At 37.9% G+C, this 15,199-nt stretch overlaps 1 protein-coding gene across 1 annotated transcript in view; it reads left to right on the top strand.

Annotated features, from left to right (window-relative positions):
• Positions 1-15,199, top strand: part of ZSWIM5 (zinc finger SWIM-type containing 5) — a 240,203-nt gene that overhangs the window by 161,595 nt on the left and 63,409 nt on the right. The window contains exon 2 of the mRNA XM_027059344.2: positions 7,337-7,693. Coding sequence (XP_026915145.1) covers positions 7,337-7,693 — 357 coding nt within the window. The remainder of the gene's footprint in view (positions 1-7,336; positions 7,694-15,199) is intronic.

Raw genomic sequence — 15,199 nt, 5'->3', positions numbered from 1 at the left:
AAGGGGACTCTTTGAGTGGAAAGGAAAGACCACAAATGACAGTGTGAAGGTAGAAAACAAAAAAGCACTAAAAATGAATATTTCTGTATAAAACAGTCAAGGAACTCACAGAAGAAAAAGTTGTAAAACATGACACCATATACCTAAAACATGGGAGAAGAGGAGTAGAAAATGGATTCAAACTTAAATGACCATCAATATAATATAGACTGTTATATGCAGAAGAGTTATATACAAACTTAATGTACCATATATCAAAAACCACTATTAAATATGCAAAGAATAAAGAGAATTCAAATCGCTAAAGAAAATGAGCAACCCATGAAAGAGAGAAAGACAAAGGATCAGAGAAAATCTTCAGAAACAAAAATAATAAATTGGGGCGCCTGGGTGGCTCAGTCAGTTAAGTGGCCAACTTCGGCTCAGGTCATGATCTCACAGTTTGTGAGTTTGGGCCCCACGTCGGGCTCTGTGCTGACAGCTCAGAGTCTGGAGCCTGCTTCAAATTCTATGTCTTCCTCTCTCTCTGCCCCTCCCCTGCTCATGCTCACTCTCACTCTCTCTTTCTCTCTCTCTCTCAAAAATAAACCTGAAAAAAAATTTTTTTGGAAACTAATAAAATGCCAATAAATACATATGTATCAATAATTAATTTGAATGTAAATGGCCTAAACACTCCAATCAAAGACGTGGGGTGACAAAATGGATATAAAAACAAGACTCATCTTGGGGCGCCTGGGTGGCTCAGTCAGTTGAGCGTCCAGCTTCGGCTCAGGTCATGATCTCGTGGTTTGTGAGTTCGAGCCCCGCGTTGGGCTCTGTGCTGACAGCTCAGAGCCTGGAGCCTGCTTTGGATTCTGTGTCTCCTCCTCTCTCTGCCCCTCCCCTGCTCATGCTCTGTCTCTCTCTGTCTCTCAATAATAAATAAACATTAAAAAAATTTTTTTAAATAAAACAAAAAAAAACAAGACTCACCTATACACTGCCTACAAAGACTAGTTTTAGACCAAAAGACACCTGGAGATTGAAAGTGAGGGAATAGAGAAAGAGAAACATTTATCATCCAAATAGATGTCAAAAGCAAGCCAGAGTGGCAGTACTTACATCAGACGAAATAGACTTTAAAGCAAAGACTGTAACAAGAGGCAAAGAAGGACACTATATAATAATAAGGGGACAATCCAACAAGAAGATATAACAATTGTAAATATTTATGGACCCAATATGGGAGCACTCAAATACATAAAGCAGGTAATAACAAACACAGAGGAACTAATCAATAATAATACAATAGTACTAGAGGACTTTAACACCCCACTTACATTAATGGACAGATCATCTAAACAGAAAATCACCAAGGAAACAATGGCTTTGAATGACATAGTGAAACAGATGGATTTAACAGATATAGTCAGAACATTCCATCCTAAAACAGCAGAATACACATTCTTTTCAAGTGCACATGGAACATTCTCTAGAATAGATCACATATTAAGCCACAAGACAAGCCTCAACACATTCAAAAAGATCAAAGTTATACCATGCATATTTTCTGACCACAATACTATGAAACTAGAAGTCAACCACAAGAAAAAATTTGGAAAGATCACAAATGCATAGAGGTTAAATACCATGCTACTAACAATGGATGGGTCAACCAGGAAATAAAAGAAGAAATTAAAAAGCACATGGAAGCAAATGAAAATGAATAGAGAACAGTTCAAAACTGTTGAGACAGAGCAAAAGCAGTTCTAAGAAGGAAGTTTATAGCAATACAGGCCTTCCTCAAGAAGCAAGAGGAATTTCAAGTAAACAATTTAACCTACACCTAAAGGAGCTAGAAAAAGAACACCAACAAAAACTAAAACCAGCCAAAGAAAGGAAATAATAAAGATTAGAGCAGAAATTGGGGCACCTGGGTGGCTCAGTTGGTTGAGCCATCTGTCTTTGGCTCAGGGCATGATCTCACAGCTCATGAATTTGAGCCCTGTATCAGGCTTGCTACTGTCAGTGCAGGGCCTGCTTTGGATCCTCTATCCCTCTCTTTCTGCTCCTCCCCCCCCCCCCAAAACAAAAAAATAAAACATTTAAAATTTATAAAGATTAGACCACAGATAAATGATACTGAAACTAAAAAAAAACAATAGAACAGATCAATGAAACGAGGAGCTAGTTCTTGGAAAAAAGCAATAAAACTGATAAACCTAGCCAGACTTAACAAGAAAACAGAGAAAGGACCCAAATAAATAAAAGCACAAATGAGAGAAGAGAAATAACAACAAATACCACAGAAATAAAATTATTAAGAGAATATTATGAAAAACCACATGCCAGAAATCAGACAACCTAGAAGAAATGGATGAATTCCAGAAACATACAACAAAACTGAACCAGGAAGAAATAGAAAATTTCAGCAGATCAATTACCTGCAAAGAATTCGAATCAGTAATCAAAAAACTCCCAACAAACAAAAGTCCAGGATCAGACGGCTTCACGGGTGAATTCTACCAAGTATTTAAAGAGTTAAAACCTATTCTCAAACTATTCCAAAAAATAGAAAAGGAAGGAAAAACTTCCAAATTTATCCTATGAGGCCAGCATTATCCTGGTACAAAAACCAGATAAAGACATCACTAGAAAAGAGAACTACAGGGCAATATGTCTGATGAACATAGATGCAAAAACCCTCATCAAAATACTAGCAAACCGAATCCAACAATGCATTTAAAAAATCATTCATCAGGGCTCCTGGGTGGCTCAGTCAGTTGGGCTTCCGACTTCTGCTCGGGTCATGATCTCACAGTCAGTGAGTTCAAGCCCCGCATTGGGCTCTGTGCTGACAGCTCAGAGCCTGGAGCCTGCTTTGGATTCTGTGTCTCCCCCTCTCTCTCTGCCCCTCCCCTGCTCATGCTCTGTCTCTCTCTGTCTCAAAAATAATAAATAAAAACGTTAACAAAATTTTTTTAAATCATTCATCACATCAAGCGGGTTGCAAGGTTGGTTCAGTATTCACAAGTCAGTCAACATGATGCATCACATCAACAAGGAAAAGGATATGCACCACGTGATCATTTCAGTAGATGTAGAAAAAGTATTTGGCAAAGTACAACATCCATTCATGGTTAAGACCTTCAACAATGTATGTTTACAGGGTATATACCGCAACAATAAAGGCCATATATGAAAAACCCACAGCTAACATCATCTTTAATGGTGAAAAACAGATCTTTTTCCCTAAGGTCAAGAACAGGACAAGGATGTCCACTCTCACCATTTTTATTCAACATCATACTGGAAGTCCTAGCCATAGCAATCAGAAAACAAAAAGAATAAAATGCACCCAAATCAGTAAGGAAGAAGTAAAACTTCCACTGTTTGTAGATGACATGATACTCTACATAGGATACCTGAAAGACTCCACCAAAAAAAGAAAAAAAAAACTACTGGAACTAATAAAGGAATTCAGAAGAGTTGCAGGATACAAAATCAGTGTACAGAAATCTGTTTCATTTCTATACACCAATAATGAAGGAGGAGAAAGAGAAATTAAGAAAACAATCCCATTTACAATTGCACAAAAATAATAAGGTACCTAGGAATAGACCTGACCAAAGAGGTGAGAGACCTGTACTCTGAAAACGAGAAAACACTGATAAAAGAAACTGAAAATGACACAAAGAAGTGGAAAGACAGTCATGCTCATGGATTGGAAGAACAAATTTTGTTAAAATGTCTGTATTGCCCAAAGCAGTCTATACATTTAATGTAATCCCAATCAAAATACCAATAGCATTTTTCACAGAACTAGAGCAAAAAATTCTAAAATTTCTGTGGAACCGCAGAAGACCCCCATAGCCAAAGCAACCTTGAAAAAGAAGCTGGAGGCATCACAATTCCAGACTTCAAATTCTACTACAAAGCTGCAGTAATCAGAACAGTGTGGTACTGGAACTTTCAAACAGATGCATAGATTAATGGAACAGAATAGAAAACCCAGAAATAAACCCACAAGTATATGATCAGTTAATCTGCAACAAAGCAGAAAAGAATATCCAGTGGGAAGGAGTCTCTTCAACAAATGGTGTTGGGAAAAGCAGACAGCAGCATGCAAAAGAATGAAACTAGACTACTTTCTTACACCATACACAAAAATAAAATAAAAATGGGTTAAGGACCAAATGGGAGACCTGAAACCATAAAAATCCTTGAAGAGAACACAGGTTGTAATCTCTTTGACATTGGTAGTAGCAATACTTTTCTAGATATGTTGCCTGAAGCAAGGGAAACAAAATAAAAAATAGACTATTGGGACTACATTAAAATAAAAAGCTTTTGGGGTGCCTGGGTGGTTCAGTTGGTTAAACATCCGGCTTCAGCTCAGGTCATGATCTCACGGTTCATGAGTTTGAACCTGCGTTGGGCTCTGTGCTGAAAGGTCAGAGCCTGGAGCCTACTTCAGATTCTGTCTCCCTCTCTCTCTGCCCCTCCCCTGCTCGCTCTCTCTCTCTCTCTCTCTCTCTCTCTCAAAAATAAACATTAAAAAGCATTAAAAAACTTTTGCAAAGCAAAGGAAACAATAAAACAAAAAACAACCTATGCAATGGGAAAAGATATTTGCAAATTATATATCCAATAAAGGGTTAGCATCCAAAATACATAAAGAACATGTAAAACTCAACACCCAAAAAGGTAATAATCCAATTTAAAAATGGGCAGAAGACATGAACAGACATTTCTCCAAAGAGGACAGATGGCAAACAGACACATGAAAAGATGCTCCACATCACTCGTCATCAGAGAAATGCAAATCAAAACTACAATGAAATATCCCTTCACACCCGTCAGAATGGCTAAAATCAAAAACAAGAAACAACGGATGTTGGTGACGATGTGGAAAAAGAGCAACATTGTATGCTGTTGGTGGGAATGCAAACTGGTGCAGCCACTGTGGAAAACAGTATGGAGGTTTCTTAAAGGGTTAAAAATAGAACTACCCTATGATCCAGTAATCTCACTAGTGGGCATTTACTCAAAGAATACATAAACACTAATTCAAAGGGATACACGCACCCCTATGTTAAAGCAGAATTTCTTACAATAGCCAAGATATGAAAGCAGCCCAAGTGTTTGTCGATAGATGAATGGATAAAGAAGTTGTGTTATACATACAAAAGAATATTATTCAGCCATAAAAAAGAATGAAATCTTACCATTTGCAATGACATGGATAGAGCTAAAGAGTATAATGCTAAATGAAATGAGTCAGAGAAACACAAATACCATATGATTTCACTCAAATGTGAAATTTAAGAAATGAAACAAAAGGGCAAAGGAGGGTCAAAGAGAGATAGAGACAAATCAAGAAACAGACTTTCAATTGTGGAGAACAAACTTGGTTACCAGAGGAGTGGGAGGTGGAGGATGGGTAAATATGTGATGAGGATTAATGTGTTCACTTGTGATGGGCAGGGCACTAGGTGATATATGGAATTGTGAATCACTATATAAAAATAAATAAATAATATAAAGTGAAGGCAGTCTTCATCCACACTTAATCATATTTGGATGTAACTTGTTTACTTTGCCTTTAAAATATGACAATAAATATTTTTAAATCTGAAGCTAAGTTTAGCTGAGAAAAAATTTCTGTGAAGTTTTAAAAATATATCTGGAAGCTAATAAAGTTTTATCAAATAAGTCTTGGATATTTTTCTTGCTCTGGAAATTAATCTTAACTTTTTTAGTAGTGTGCACCTTTCTTTGGATTGGACATAAATGTGCCTTTTAGTAGTGTTAATTTTGCCAGATTGTATGTTTTTAAATTTGGGTCTTATTTTAATTAACCATGATTATCTGAAACTTGAACTTTGGAAAGTTTTCTGTCTGCACTTTTAAATTCTGCTGGGTCACAGTGGTAGCTCTGAAACTTATATTTACATCTTTATTATTTGTCAACTATTCTCCAACAGATAAAAGTTTATTTAAAATTGCTTCCCTGTTCACAGTGTGCAGTGCAGTTAAGCAGGAAAGTCTCCTGTCCCTGATATACCATTTGACACATCATATTGTAATCATTTATTTATTTATTTGTCTGTGATTTTTGAGGATAAGGACTTTGTCATGGCATGTTTTAGAGGTAGTGTAATATAAATGAAAGAAAATGAACTTTGGAGTCATTCAGACCTGGTTCCAAAACTCAGGTCTGTCATTTACTACCTGAGAGGTTTTAAGCAAATTACTTAACCTTTCTGAGTCCCAGTTTACACAACTTTAAAAATAAGAAAAATAGGGGAGTCTGGGTAGCTCAGTCGGTTAAGCATCTGACACTTTATTTCGGCTCGGATCATGATCTTATAGTTCGTGGGACAGAGCTTTGTCTTGGGCTCTATGCTGAGTGTGGAGCCTGCTTAGGATTCTCTCTCTCCCTCTCTCTGCCCCTCACCCACTTGTGTGTGCACTCTCTCTCTCAAAATAAGTAAACTTAAATAAAAAATAAAACAAGGAAAATAATAGCAACCTCATAATGTTGTGATAAATTATTAAAAACACCAGATACAGTTGTGCTACGTGATAGGTGCTTTACAAATATTTGATATCCTTCTCCTTTTTTTGTTAATATCCCGAGGCCTAGCAGTCTGGCACTTAAGATCTCATTAATTGGTTTAAATGACTGAATTATTCTCCCTACATTACAAAATTATTAGTGCTATGTGCTAGTACGTCGAGGTGTAACACTGCATAGTCCCACTGCACCAAGCTGTGCTTTCCATATTTTATGAGGTTTCTTACCTTTTTGGTATCCCACATGGCCACCATTTTGGAATTGTATGTTTTAAGGAAGAAATGTCAGTATTCTCCTTGTTCTTTCTCCTGTCCTTTCTTGTGGCGTTCCTTTGGTTTCTCTTGGATTTATAGCACTTGCCTTAATCTAGATTGTACTTATTTCATTTGTAGCCTTGTCTTTTCTCCCAAAGAGTTTACAGTGTACCTTAGAGGTTTTTAACTTATTTGGGGTTCCTTGTTAACCTTTTTAGACTATGATGAAAGCTATGAACTATCCCTGCCCCCCTAGCAAATGTACATGTATACAAAACAGGTTTTCATATTATTAGTTCACGAGGTTTGTGGACTCCAGGGTAAGGATTCTTTTTCTAGATATTGTGTTCCTTTAGAGCTGTACCTGAGTTTCATTGACCTTTGTGCTATGGCAGAGCCTACCACATATACAGGAGATACTTAGCAAAAAGTTTCTGAATTGATTAATTGAAATGCAAAATGAAAATCTTCCAAGTTTCTTATTGCAGAATCTCTAAACGCACTTTCTTTGTTTCCTTAGGCTTCCATCTCAGTGGTACAGTAACTGAGCCAGCTACCACTTCTGAACCAGCAGTGACTTACAAAGTTGCAATCAGTTTTGACCGATGCAAAATCACCTCAGTGACATGTGGCTGTGGGAACAAAGATATATTCTACTGTGCTCATGTGGTGGCACTCTCACTCTACAGGATCCGTAAACCAGAGCAAGTCAAATTGCGTCTTCCTATCTCAGAAACCCTTTTCCAGATGAATAGGGACCAGCTACAGAAGTTTATTCAATATTTAATCACGGCACACCACACTGAAGTTCTTCCTACTGCGCAGAAACTGGCAGATGAGATTCTATCCTCCAACTCAGAAATCAACCAAGTGAATGGTAATTATACAACATTTTTGTTGCTAAAAATCTACTTTGTTGCTTTATTGCGTGTTTAGAGGTTGGGATTTTTTGTTAATATTTTTGCAATTGTGATCACTTAACCTGAAATCAGTTCATTCCATCAAATCAACTATTCAACTCTTAGTTTTTTGAAGCAGTCCAGTTGTCTGCCTTATAAAACTCTTTGCAAAAAAGGACAGAGAATGTTAGAGTTATGTAGTGATCTAGTTTTTTGGACTTTATTTGTCCGTATAATACCTGCCCCAGGAGCCTGGAATATTCAGGAGTGAGAGAAAGCAAAAAATAATTTGTGTCATTCAATGAAATTAGATATATATAAGAATTCTCTTAACATTTTAGGATCCTACATAGCATCAGGGTCATTCTAAAGAGCATCTTTTAGTATTGTGCTCACTTACTCATTCAACAAGTATATATTGAGAACCTGCTCTGTGCAAGCAATAGTGCTGATTGTTGAGAGCATAAAACAGACATGATTCCTGCCTTCAAGTAGCTTATAATCTAGTAGAAAAGACAGATACGTTTGGGGCACCTGCGTGGCTCAGTTGATTGAGCGTCCCACTCTTGATATTAGCTCAGGTAATGATCCCTGAGTTGTGGGATCAAGCCCCGTGTCAGGCTCTGTGCTGAGCATGGAGCCTGCTTGGTATTCTCTTTCTCTCTCCCTCTGCCCATCTCCCATGCTTGTATGCTCTCTCCATCTCTCTCTAAAAGGAAGGAAAGGGGTGTAGGGGAAGAAAGAAAAGACAGCTAAGTTTGAAACAAATAGTTGTTTTTATAATAAAGCCAGGTTGTAAAGACTTTATCACAGGAAACCACTGAAGAATTTTGAGAAGGCGTTTTGTTTGTTAGATCCTATGTTCCAGGTATGATACAAAGGACTCCACATATGTTGATTCATTTAGCTTTCAAAACTACTCTGTGAAATAGGTGTTTTAACCACTTCCATTTTTTAAATAAGGAAATTATAACCCATACACACTTGATTTCAAAACTCAAGGTTTTTATGCTTCTCTATACTATCTATTTTTAGCAGATAATTTTGGTACTAACGTAAAAGAGGCAATGAGACCAGGTGGATGGTCTGTATGATATTGTAATCCATGTGCCAAAGGTTCTGCCTCTCCCAGTTGTTGAATAGAACTAATCAAGTCCTGTACACAACCTCACCAGTCCTCAGAAACAAGGGTAGTCAGACCAACAGGCTTCCAGGAACTCTTGCTAACTAGCATAAATAATCTTCTATTGCTTTATACAGAAAGCTGTGGTATATATATAATAACTGAGCCCTCTCTAAGTGATACTCTTAAAGAGTAGCTTCAAATATCTCTCATCCCACATAGTAAGGCTGTTCTACTTCTCTGGCCTCCTTAACTCTAGAGCTCTTAGAAACCTGAGTTCTGCCTCATCCCAAGGTCTGTAGCACCAAAGAGAAATACTGCTCTGTACCTCTATGACTAGGTTGTGCCATGTTTTCATGCTTTATTCCCATTGACTCTTTCTCAGAATTTTTGCCTATTTCCAAGCTCTCTTGCCTTTTCTTCATGTGACCATCTTGGTTGAGGACCTTATTGCACCTGTCTTGTTCATACCACTGCTGTCACCAAAACCATCCTCTTCCCTCTTTACCACTGTGCTAAAGCAATTTTTATCTTTTGTTACACCACCCATCTTATTTTCTGAAGTTAGGCTTAGGTTGCCATACTGAACTTGAGTGTGATCCTCAACCTTCCCCAGGAACTACTACTTCTGTACCTGTGTCTATTCCATACTAATACTAGCTTTCTACTCCCAGCTTCCCTAGTATTCCACAAGGCCTTTCCTAATCTATTTCCTCTAACCAATGTTGATATTGGCAATGATAATGAAACAGGGGACAGAGAATGGAGATATCTTAGAGGTAACATGGACTGGATTCAATATCTGCTGTATAGGATGATTGGGGAGGGTGAAGAAGAGGAAGAAAAGAAAGATGAGACAAAACTGAATTCCAGAATGTCTAGCTAGGATGATGTTGATGGACTTGATGATAATGTTGTCATTCACTGAGGAAACATAAGAGGAGGGGTGAATTTAGGAGGAAGATGAATTTGGGGTGTGTGGGTGGCTCAGTCTGGTAAGCATCCAACCAGCTGAGCCCTGCATCAGGCTCTGTGATATCAGAGCCCTGCTTGGGATTCTCTCTCTCTGCCCCTCCCCTGTTAATGCTTCCTCTCTCTCTCTCTCTCTTTCCCTCTCTCTCTCAAAATAAATAAACTTAAAAGAAAAGGAGGAAAATGAATTCAATATAAGTTTGAGATACTTGTAGAACATTTAGGAAAAGATTTTTTTAATATGAAATTTATTGTCAAATTGGTTTCCATACAACACCCAGTGCTCATCCCAAAAGGTGCCCTCCTCAATACCCATCACCCACCCTCCCCTCCCTCCCACCCCCCATCAACCCTAAGTTTGTTCTCAGTTTTTTAAGAGTCTCTTATGCTTTGGTTCTCTCCCTCTCTAACCTTTTTTTTTTTCTTCCCCTCCCCATGGACTTCTGTTAAGTTTCTCAGGATCCACATAAGATACCATATGTTTTCACTCTTATAGGAAAAGATTTCTGTTGGGCAGTTGGATATATGGATCTAGAACTGTGGGAAAAACTCACAATTTTGGAGTTATTAGCATAGGGATATTTGGAGTCTTGTTTCTCTTCCCTGCTAAATCTTGAAACACTTAGAACATCTTCCCTCTCCTCTTTCCCAAACTCTGCTCCTCACCAAAACAAAATTAAAAAGCAGGAATAAGATTTCTAAAACTGCTAGCTGCCTGCTTTTAATCCCAAGAGTGGATCCAGGCATTGCTGTGCTCCTCACCTCCTTAAAACCTTTTTTTTCTTAAGCCCCTATGTGTGGTTTTACCTAGACTTTGCCTTGTCCCCTTTGGTAGACTGTCTTTCTACATCTACCAGTGCTCTATGCTCTGTGATTTGATTTGGTAACTCCATACCGTAAGATTCTCTGGCGTACAGCATCTTGGTCAGGGCTTCAGTTGCTGCTTATCCATGAAGAGAGATTTGATACATTGAGAAAAGTAAGGTGACTTGAGGAGTAGGGTTAGGAACCATGTTTTATTAATTTCTGAGTTTCTGTCACCTAGCATGGTACCTGGAAAATAATAACGGTTTATTAAATGAATACAGCCATGCATATACAGGTGATGCAAGCAGGAGTCAGTATAGAAATTAGCAAAGTAGAATGAGAAATGAGAAAAAGCTAGTAATTATCAAAGTCAGCATAGAACTGAGTTTCAAGAAGTGAATAGTCAACAATGTTGAATATCATGGAAGATACAGACCAAAGCTAACAAAGGTAGAAAGACAATTTAGGGGAAATAGAAACTATGCAGAGAGAAGAAAACTTTGAAAAAGTATTAATAATATTATCATTGGAGTAAAAGAAGATATTGCAACCATGAAATAAGAACTGGATACTGTAGAAATGAGTTCACAGAACAGAAAGAACTAATGAAATTACAAATATAATGGCAAAATCTTCTAAAACTAAGTGATGGAAAATAAAGGTAAGGAAAGCTCCCACAGAGTAGAGCAAAAAGACAAAAAGATGAAAAACAGGAGAAAAAAAATTGTCAAAAAGTAAGAAAACAAGTCCTAGAAATTCCATTGTTTGAATAATAGGGTTTCCAAAAATGGAAAACAGAGGTAAGGAATTCATCAATGAAATAAGTAAATTTTCTAGAACAAAAGCATGTGAGTTTCCAAAGTAAAGGATTTAACTATATGCTCAGCAGTGGAGGGGCACCTGGGTGGCTCAGTTGGTTAAGCATCCAGCTCTTGATTTCAGCTCAGGTCATGCATGATCTCAGTTGTGAGATTGAACCCCACCTCAGGTTCCGTGCTGAGTGTGGAGCCTGCTTGGGATTTTCTCTCTCTCTCTCTGCCTCTTCCTCGCTCATGCTCTCTCTCTCTCAATATAAATAAATAAATAAATAAACATTAAAAAAATGCTCAGCAGTGGAAAAAGAAGAGTCTTTTCAACAAATGGAGCTGGATCAGTTAGATATATTCATGTGGAGGAAAAAAACCCTCAATTCCTATCTCATGCCGTACAGAAAAATCAATTGCAGATAGATGGGAGATATAAATGTGAAGGGTAAAACAATAAAGTATATAGAAGATAACATGAGAAAATATCTTCATGTCCTTGGAGTAGGAAAATTTTTCTTAAGTAGAAAAAGATTTAAAAATTGGGCTACATTAAAATTTTAAACTTCTTTTTATCAAAAGGTACCACTCAAAGACTAAAAAGGTAGGTAATAGGAGAAGGTATTTACAGTATATATAACTGACAAAGAGCTTATATCCTAATTACATAAAGAACCCCAGGGCACCTGGGTGGCTTAGTCAGTTAAGTGTCCGACTCCTGATTTCAGCTCAGGTCACCATCTCATGGTTGGTGAGATCAAGCCCTGAATCAGGCTCTCTGCTGTCAGTGCAGAGCCTGCTTCAAATCCTCCATCTCCCTCTCTCTCTGCCCCTCCCTGCTTGCTCTCTCTCTCTCTCAAAAATAAACATTAATAATAAGAAAAACTCTTACAAATAGTAAAATTGACAAGAGACACAGAAAGGCACTAGACAAAAAGGATATCCAGATATTTAATAAACATATTAAAAGTTACTTTAATTAGTAATCATGGAAATGCAAATTAAAACCACAGTGAGATACCATTACCTATCCACCAGAATAGCTAAAGTTGTAAAACTGTCATTAGCAGGGGCGCCTGGGTGGCTCAGTCGGTTAAGTGTCCGACTTAGGCCCAGGTCACGATCTCGCGGTCCGTGAGTTCAAGCCCCGCGTCGGGCTCTGTGCTGACCGCTCGGAGCCTGGAACCTGTTTCAGATTCTGTGTCTCCCTCTCTCTCTGACCCTCCCCCGTTCATGCTCTGTCTTTCTCTGTCTCAAAAATAAATAAACGTTTAAAAAAAAAAACTGTCATTAGCAGCTATTGGTGAAGATACTGAGCAACTGGAACTATTGTAGGTAGGAACTAATATATTGCAGGTATAAATTGTTGCAGTCACTTTGTGAACTGTTTAGCATCATCTAACTAAAGTTGAGCATATGCATATGCTGTGACCCAGAAACTCTTCTAGATGTCTACTCAATGGAAATGAGTAGCATAATTTGTAACAGCCTAAAATAGAAACAATCTGCATGTCCATCAACAGAATGACTAAATAAATTGATACATTCACATAGTGGAATATTGTACATCAGTGAAAATAAATTAAACACTATTGCTGTGCCCCAAAGTATGGGGGAATCTTACAAACATGATGTTGAATGAAAGAAGCCAGACACAAAATAATAACTCTTGTATGATTCTACTTTTATAAAGTTCAAAAACAAGTCCCTGTTTAGAAGTTAGGATAGTGGTTAACTTGGGGGAAGAAGAAAGGAGATAATGTTTGTGAAGGGGCTTTTAGAATGCTGTTAGTATTCTATTTCTTGACTTAAATGATAGTTACACTGTTATAATGGCTATGTGATAATTCAACAAGCTGTTTGCTTAAGATTTGTACACTTTTAATAATTTATATTTTAATTTTAAAATACTAATTTAAGGGGCACCTGGGGGACTCAGTCAGTTAAGCGTCTGACTTCAGCTCAGGTCATGATCTCATGGTTCATGAGTTTGAGTCTCACGTCGGGCTGTGTGCTGACAGCTCAGAGCCTGGAGCCTGCTTCAGATTCTGTCTCCCTCCCTCTCTGCCCCTCCCCCACTTTCTCTCCCTCTCTCTCTCTCTCTCTCTCTCTCAAAAATAAATAATCATTAAAAATTTTTTAATAAAATAAAATACTGATTTAGTCCAGAGCACCTGAATGGCTCAGTTGGTTGAGTGTCCAACTTCAGTTCACGTCATGATCTCACAGTTTGTGAGTTTGAACCCCACATTGGGCTCACTGCTGTCAAAACAGAGCCGCTTTGGATCCTCTGTCCCACTTTCTCTCTGCCCTTCCTGTGCTCACACTCTTTCTCTCTCAAAAGTAAACATTTAAAAAAATAAAATATTAATTTAATTTAAAAAGCAGTGTGTGTATATGCACATGTCTACACACACACATATGTGTATAGGACAAAAAGACTGGAAGGAAATACACCATAATATTAATAATAGTAATCTATGGCTGGTGGCCATAGGTGTATTTTATTTTCTTTATGAATAGTATATTTTATATAAAAGCATGTATTATTTTTATAATTTTAAAAAGGTTGTTTAAGAATGAAAGAAAAATTGGTTCCACAGACTTAATAGTTCCCTCAGGACAGGTCTCATTGTTGAAGCCTAAGTGCTAACTTGGAGCCTTAATCCACATGATGGTTTGTTTCATAATTATTTATAAAAGACATGCTTTCTATTTTATCTTCATTTGTTACCATTTCTCGTACAGTCCTGTGGAAAATTTCACACTGTAACATTTACACTGACTGGGTTTACTTTACCACTACTGAGGTCAATTAGTTTCATACTCAAGACTAACATGAACATATGTTTTGGGTTTTTTTTTTTTTAACGTTTATTTATTTTTGAGACAGAGAGAGACAGAGCATGAATGGGGGAGGGGCAGAGAGAGGGAGACACAGAATCGGAAACAGGCTCCAGGCTCCGAGCTGTCAGCATAGAGCCCGACGCGGGGCTCGAACTCACAGACCGTGAGATCGTGACCTGAGCCTAAGTCGGCCGCTCAACCGACTGAGCCACCCAGGCGCCCCTAACATGAACATATGTAGAGACCTTTTTATCTTGTTTTTTTAACCAAAGGATTTTTAAAAAAGATACTGCCTAGAAGTTAGTGAGAGACAGCTGGAGAGGCTGCTTATGAACTCCAGGCCTAGTTTATCTAATTAAGACTATCTGTGTTCTTGTTCACTCATTCCTACATGCTCTACCCTCCTGTATTCTCTGACCCTTAATTTTGACATTTCATACAGATTAATCTTAAGTTTTCTCCTCTTCTTTTTATATATATTTTTAATATTTTTTAATGTTTATTAATTTTTTTGAGAGAGAGAGACAGAGTGCTAGCAGCGGAGGGGCAGAGAGAGAGGGAGACACAGAATCCGAAGCAGGCCTCCAGGCTCCAAGCTGTCAGCACAGAGCCCGACATGGGGCTCGAACCCACGAACCATGAGATCATGACCTGAGACAAAGTTGGACACCCAACCTGACTGAGCCACCCAGGTGCCCCAAGTTTTCTCCTATTCTTATTCTACATGATCTCTATAGGCAATCTCAGCTACATCCTTGACTTTAAATGTCATCTATGTACTATGGCTCACACATCACTTCTATATCCAACTGACTATACATGTCTCCATACAATGGAGACATCCCCAAATCAACATATCCAAACATGAGTTTATCTTCCTCCCCAAACTTACTCAGTTACCAAATAGCACCACCATCTAGCCACTGGATTTT

Source organism: Acinonyx jubatus, chromosome C1 (assembly GCF_027475565.1).
Source record: "Acinonyx jubatus isolate Ajub_Pintada_27869175 chromosome C1, VMU_Ajub_asm_v1.0, whole genome shotgun sequence".
NCBI lineage: Eukaryota > Metazoa > Chordata > Mammalia > Carnivora > Felidae > Acinonyx > Acinonyx jubatus.
This window is presented reverse-complemented; position numbering and strand designations above follow the sequence as displayed.